At 39.1% G+C, this 7,561-nt stretch overlaps 1 protein-coding gene across 1 annotated transcript; it reads right to left on the reverse strand.

Moving 5' to 3' along the window:
• On the reverse strand, positions 1-1,610 carry LOC133293353 (cysteine desulfurase, mitochondrial-like). Its single transcript, XM_061491912.1, has one exon. The coding sequence runs from the start codon at positions 1,571-1,573 to the stop codon at positions 206-208; it is 1,368 nt and encodes a 455-aa protein (XP_061347896.1). The 5' UTR covers positions 1,574-1,610; the 3' UTR covers positions 1-205.
• Positions 1,611-7,561: the final 5,951 nt, after the last annotated feature.

The raw sequence follows: 7,561 nt of genomic DNA on the forward strand, positions 1-7,561 counted from the left end.
AAACAAAATCAAAACTTGATAATGAGTAATGAGCATGAGTGCTTATTGTTTCATCATAATCTAATTTAGGTACCTGCCAATAAAATGCATGTAATACCATAACGTTATTATACATAACCACTTATGAGCATGTTTCATCCTGAATTTCCTACTGTGATTCTCAAAGCGAGTTGGAAAGGCTACCAGAAACCTGGATGATCAATAATCAGTGCTGTGCCCATTGAATATCCTTGATGTTGATACCTTCCTTCACCATTTCATAAAGTGGACTCATTTCCCTCAACTTCTCCACTTGCTGAACCGTGAGCTCAATTGCCCTATCAATTTCAGCCTCCGTAGTGAACCTCCCAATACCAAACCTAATAGAAGTGTGAGCCATGTCCTCCTCCACTCCCAATGCTCTCAACACATAGGAAGGCTCCAAACTCGCACTGGTGCAGGCACTGCCACTGGAGACAGCCACCTCCTTCAACCCCATGAGAAGACTCTCCCCTTCAACATATGCAAATGACAAATTCAGATTCCCAGAGTAGCGCCTTTCCATGCTCCCATTCACCACTACCCCATCAAGTTTTTCTCTAATCCCATTAAGCAGTCGCTCTTGCAATGCAGAAATCCTGCTTTCATCATACTCCATCTCCTTCATTGCCACCTCGCACGCCGCACCAATCCCCACAACCAAAGGTGTAGGCACAGTCCCACTTCGAATCCCTCTCTCTTGTCCACCACCATTCATCTGAGGCTCAACACGAATCCTGGGTCTCCTCCGAAGATACAATGCCCCAACCCCTTTTGGCCCATAAATCTTATGGCCACTCAAGGACATCAAACTCACATTCCACTTCTCAACATCAATGGGAATCTTCCCCAAAGCCTGAGCTGCATCGGTGTGGAAAGCAACACTGAACTCCTTACAAATCTTCCCTATATCCTCCATGGGCTGAACCACCCCAATCTCATTGTTCACCGCCATCACAGAAACAAGCCCAGTATCGGGTCTAATCGCAGCCTTAAGCTTCTCCAAATCAATCAACCCATCAGACTCAACCGGAAGATAGGTAATATCAAAACCTTCCTGCTGAAGGTGGCGGCAAGAATCAAGAACACACTTGTGCTCCGTCTGAGTCGTTATCACGTGCCTCTTCTTGTCCTTGTAGAAATGCATAACACCCTTAATTGAGATGTTGTTGGACTCGGTGGCGCCTGAGGTAAAGACTATTTCTTTGGGGGAAGCACCGATTAGGGTTGCTACCTGAGCGCGAGCGTGCTCCACGGCGTTATCGGATTCCCAGCCATAGAAGTGGGTGCGAGAGTGAGGGTTCCCGAAGCGAGTGAGATAGAAGGGAAGCATGGCATCTAGGACTCGAGGGTCCACCGGTGATGTTGCTTGCACATCCAGGTAAAGGGGTCTTCCAGATATTTTCACACCCTTCATCGTGATTCCCGCGGAGTCCTCATGGTGTTGGGGCTCTGCCGCTGCCGCCGCTGCCGTGGATAGAAGCTTGCGGCGGAAGAGATGGGTTGATTTTGTGAGGTGATGACGGAGGTTGGAAGCAACTAGCTTTGAGGTCATTGGATCAGTGAGCGGTGAGAGAAGAAAAGAGCGAGTAAAACATACAAGGTTGAAGTGATTGTTGAAACAGAATACGGAAGATATATATTAGTAATATTAGAAGGATAAAATGTTATTACTTTTTAAAGGATAGTCATCATATCCTTTAAAAATTATTAGTTGAGTCCCTGATGAACATCAGGGTAAATATTCTTTTTGGTCCCTAAGAAAAAATACGATTTTTACTTTAGTCCCTTACAAAAATAAATTAGTCAGGTAGTCCCTAACAATTCAAAGTGGACCCATTTAGTTGAAATCGTGGTCCCTCGTAAATTCAAAAAGATCCATATTAGTCTCTCAAAAGGACTAAAATAGGTCCACTTTGAATTTGTTATGGACTAACTGACTAATTTATTTTTGTAAGGGACTAAAGTGGAGACCGTATTTTTTGTTAGGGACCCAAAAGGGTATTTACTCTAAACATTATTACGAGTGTTTTGCCTTGCTCAATGAATATCTTGTGAAATGGAGTTACTAGTATAGTTTCCTTGTTTTCTGTATAGAGCGACTAACTCATCTTATCAGCTTGGTGGTGGAGCAAAAATAGTGGAAGCCAATGATTTTAAGGAAGAATAACCCTTCTATCTCTCATCTCTTTTTTGCTGATGATCTTCTTTTGTTTGGTGAAGCGTCTTTGAAGCTAGGATCATGAAGCAAATTCTTAATTGTTTTTGTGACTGTTCTGGCCAAAGTATTAGTGCTGATAAGACAAGAGTGTTCATGACAAAGAATGTCAATTACAACCACGCATTGGAGCTGAGCAATGAGTGAGGGTTTGGCTTAACAAGTGACCTGGGGAAATATTTAGGTATTAACCTTCACCATAAGAGAGTTACAAAAGGTAGCTTCAGTCACATCATGGAGAGAGCGAACCGAAACCTGGGGTCTTGGAAGAAAAGAACTCTATCTCTGGCCGACAGAAATGTGCTTGCTCACTTGGGGCTTTCTGCTCTTCCTATGTATGCCATAGGGATGTGCATGGGTCGAACTGAACCGAATTTTTTGAAAAATCGAACCGAATTGGTTTAAACGGTTCGGTTCAAAAATAGTTCGGTTCGGTTCAAAACTGGTTCGGTTCGAAAGTAGTTCGGTTCGATTGGAAATGGTTCGGTTCGGTTCGAAATCGATTCGGGTCGACCCTATTTTGAAAAGAAAAAAATTTAAAATTTAAAAAATAAAGTTAGAAAAATCAATTTGGTTAGGTTAGAAAACGGTTCGGTTCGGTTCGGAAACGATTCGGTTCTTAAACTGGTTCTAAAAATCGGTTCGGTTCATGAACTGGTTCTTTAAAAACTGATTATTTTAAGTGCAGTTCAGTTTGGTTCATGGTTCGGTTTAGTTTTTGGTTATTCTGCACACCCCTAGTATGCCATGCAAACTAACTTCCTTCCTCTTGGAACTTATGATGAAATTGAAAAAACTACTCGAGGTTTCTTGTGGAATTCAGGGAGCAAGGAAAATAGCCCTCATCATGTGGCTTGGAAAAGTGTTTGTGCTCCGAAAGAAGCAGGTGGTTTGGGCCTTAAATCAATGAGGGATGTCAAAAGAGCCTTCCTTATGAAGATAGGCTTTGGCATTCTCACAAACCATGATGTTCTTTGGGTTCAAGTCCTCAAAAACAAATATCAAATTGGAAATGATCAAATTCCCGAAATCAAAGCTTACTCCAATGGCTCCAACCTTTGCAAAGGAGTTGTTAAAGTTTGGCCTTAGGTTAAGGCCCAGTCAAAAATCATTGTGGGCAATGGTGAAAAAACTTGTTTTTGGTTAGACCCCTAGATTCCGAATGTTGGAAGTCTCCAAGGGCTAATATTAGAAGATATTCGAGAGAACCTTTTCCAAGAAAAAGAGTCAAAGTTTGTTAAGAATGATGGTACTTGGGACTGACAGAAAATGAGGAATTGGATCAATCCAAAAGTAGGTAAACTGATATATAGCATTATGCCAGCTAACCAGGATAATGGGGAGGATCGAGGTTGTTGGGCTGACATTAACGACGATTATTTTACTGTAAAATCAGCTTACAATATGTTAATAAACCCTCAAATTGAACAACCAAGATTCAACTAGAAAATCATTTGGAAGTGGGATGGTCCTAGCAGAGCCCAAACTTTCCTTTGGCTCTTGATGGGCGATGATCTAATGACAAATCAAAGGAGATTCAGCAGACACTTTGCAACATCCAACTTTTGCCCTCGGTGTCAAAGCCATCTAGAACGCTCCTTGCATGCGATTAGAGACTACATTTGGTCCCAAAAAAATTGGAAAGCCTTGGTTTATCCTAATAATTGGTTGTTGTTCTTCACTAAGCCCTTAAGGGATTGGATAGAAGAAAACATTAAAAAGGATAATACTGGTTCAAATATCATGAATTAAGATCTCTTTTTTGGTATTTGTTGCTGGTTTTTGTGGAGAGAGAGGAATGATTATGTCTTCAATAGGGTCCAGCCTGATACTCAAAGAAGCATTCGTAGTATCATTTGTTATTACGAGAGTTACATAGCAGCAAAAAATGCCCTGTCAACTGGGGGCTAATTCAGCAGCCTTGCCAAATGCAGATGATAAAATGGAACCCTCCTCCTTCTGGGTGGTTGAAGTTGAACGTGGATGGAGCAAGCTATCTAGGAGGTTTGAATTCTGGTTGTGGTGGGATGATTACAGACTGCAAAAGAGAATGGATCTTGGGCTTTTCAAAGAATCTTGGACAAGGCCACTCTTTTAGAGCTGAGCTATGGAGTATTTTAACAGGTCTGAAATTAGCTTATGAGGGGGGATTTAGAAGCATCATTTTGCAAGGAGATTCCTCTCAAGTGATGGAATTCATAGAGCAAGATAGTTGGAGTGATCACTCGTTGGCTTCTATTGGAATTAAAGTGAGACATCTTCTTGAACATAACTGAAACCTGCAACTAAATCACACTCTTAGGGAGGGTAACATGGTGGCCGACTGGATGGCGCACCAAGCTTTGTATGTTAAAAGGGATATCCTTATAGGCCCTTCACCTCCAAATGGTTGTAATGATCTGTTAGCTAAAGATAGGATGAGTTTTGAGAGACCCAGAGTAGCTAGGTAGTTTCCTTTTCTCTTGTATGTTTCCTAAAAAAAAAATGAAAGTAATCATAATTTAAATTAAAAAAAGTCACTTACATTTTTTTTATGATTTTTACTGTGTATCTCTTTCTATCACTTAAAAGTATACAATTTTATATTCTTTAAAAAAGACAAACACTAAGGGTGTGTTTGGTAAGAGGATTCTTTTGGAATGCTTAGGAAAGTGAGGGTAGGTATCCAAAAATACCATGTTTGGTAGCACTTTTAAAAAAAAAATTGTCGGGAAAATTATATTACTAGGAATCCATTTTGTGTGTAATCTTAGACCAAATTCCCAACGAGAAATACCACCTAGAAGGTGGTATTGTGACTTTCCCGAATAAATGAAAAAGTAGATGCGAAATTTGTGTAAAAAATAACCCTAATATTGCTCCAGCTATGTCTCTATCTTCATTTTGGTTTTCACTTTGGTTATGGATTTCAGCTACCATTACACTTTCAGGAGCATCTTCAGCTTTTAATTCTCTTCATGTTAATGTTTGCAAAGCCTCCATTAAATCAGCATCTCTGGCTTCAATCTATGCTCTTGCTAAGGGAGACAACGACCATTTTACCACGTTTTTGGCTAAAATTTACCGGATTGCCACGCCAAGAATTTTTTTTGCGAAAATACCACGTCACTAAACTCGCTGCAATGTGCAGCGAGATTGCGTGGCATCATGTCAGCAAGTTTAAGGCCACATAATCTCGATGCACTGTGTAGCGAAATTACATGGCAGGGCCTAATGCAGCGAATTGTGCAGCGTTTTATGTGGCGCTAGTAACAATTTGACATGTGGATTGGGAGGACCGATAAAAAAATCAACATTTATTGGACATTAAATTGTCTCTATCATTTTTCAATGGATACTCCATTTGGACACTCCATTTGGACACTCCATCGTCTTTATTGTGTATTATATTTTTCCAAAAGAAAACAAAAAACAAATCAGCATTTATTGGACATTAAATTGTCTTTATCGTTTTTCCATGAATACTCCATCCAACGGCGGACCCACGTAGGCGCACATGACCGCACTTGCGGACATGAAAATTTGAACAAAAAATCTTTAAAAAAATTTGAGTTTGCAACAACCTACACGCTACCTCTCCCCGTCTCCCGTTCTCTCTCTTTCTGCTGCAAGACAATTATGAATCAAGGGAAACACCATCTCAGTCTCAACTACAACATCAAAGACTTTCCCCTTCTTCTCACCTTCTCTCTCCCACGTTCCTTTCCTTGTTAAACAGGTTAGTTTCATATTCAGTTTTCCAGTTTTTTTTTTTTTGTACATATTCAGTTAGAATATCTTTAGTTTTTGTTAAACAGCTTTTTTTTCTTGCCTTTAGATTTTGTTAGAATATCTTTTTCTTGTGAATGCCTCTGCTATAGTTATTCTAAATCTCCAAATCCAATGTTTTATTATCTACTTTCATTGTAACTTTTTGTTCGTGTGCACAGAGAGCTTCCTCTGAAATCGATGAGCTAGTCTGGATTTTCTATATAGCGAAGTTTCAGTCCCTTGCAAAAGACAAGGAGATCCCCTTAAATATTTCTTCAGCTTTGATAGGATAAGGAAGTTAGTAAGTTATAGAGTTACTTATGAAGTAGATATAAAATTAATTAGGTGATTATAGTTCAAAGAGCAGTGGCTTAGTTTAAATAGTATGAGGGTAGAAATAGAGGGATTTAGATTTGTTAGTTTGGAAAAACAGGACAGGGGCTCAATTGTTAAAGGGGACACCCTTTGTTGAAGGGGAAACCCTCATTATGAGACACTGAAGAAGTTCCTGAACTTTTGATAGATCGCGTTCTTCATAGAATGGTCACAATGCTATTCAACACTCACATTTGAGCTGTGAGCTATCTAATTGGGTTTTGGGGGGGGGGGGGGTTTGCGTTTTATTTAAATTCAAATTTTCATTTTGCATAAGGAATTACTAAATTAGTAGATTGATAATCCAATAATCTAATTTTCATTAAGACCAATACTTGGTCACTTGTGCATATAAAGGGACTAGAAGGTTATTTATCTTGTCATATAGAAGATTATACTATGAATTGCGAGCCAAGCCTTATAAAATTTTGCTTATGTTGTGTGATAATTTGAGATAGACAACAAGAATAAGTACATATGTTGTTTAGTAATAACCATTCAATGTAGGGAAACCTGTTCTTTTATAAGAAGAGGAGTGAATAATTTTTAAGATGAGATGTTTAGTAACAATGTAGGGAAACCTCTACGTGAAAGTTATATCAAAAAATATTTCAGGGGCACCTCCACCACTAAATGTGCAGACATGAATTACTTTTTCTGGGTCCGCCGCTGACTTCATCTGGACACTCCTTCGTCTTTATTGTGTATTATATTTTTCAAAAAGAAAACAAAAAACAAATCAGTATTTATTGGACATTAAATCATCTTTATCGTTTTTAGATGGGCACTCCATCGTCTTTATTGTGTATTATATTTTCCAAAAACAAAACAAAAAACAAATCAACATTTATTAGACATTAATTCATCTTTATCATTTTTCCATGGACACTCTATCGTCTTTATTGTGTATTATATTTTCCAAAAAAAAAACAAAAAATAAATCAGCATTTATTCGTCCTCTTAATCCACGTGTCAAATTGTTACTAGCGCCATATAAAACGCTGCACAATGCAGCGAATTAGGCCCTACCACGTAATCTCATTCCACAGTGCAGTGAGATTACGTGGCCTTAAACTTGTTGACAGGGTGTTATGTAATCTCGCTGCACAGTTTGATGACGTGACATTTTGACAAAAAAATTTCCTGACGTGGCAATCCGATAAATTTTTGCCAAAAAAGTAGCTAAATGGTCGTTGTCCC

This window comes from Gastrolobium bilobum, unplaced genomic scaffold (assembly GCF_033153095.1).
Source record: "Gastrolobium bilobum isolate Gb01-03AN ecotype WA unplaced genomic scaffold, APGP_CSIRO_Gbil_v1 utg3209, whole genome shotgun sequence".
Classification (NCBI taxonomy): Eukaryota; Viridiplantae; Streptophyta; class Magnoliopsida; order Fabales; family Fabaceae; genus Gastrolobium; species Gastrolobium bilobum.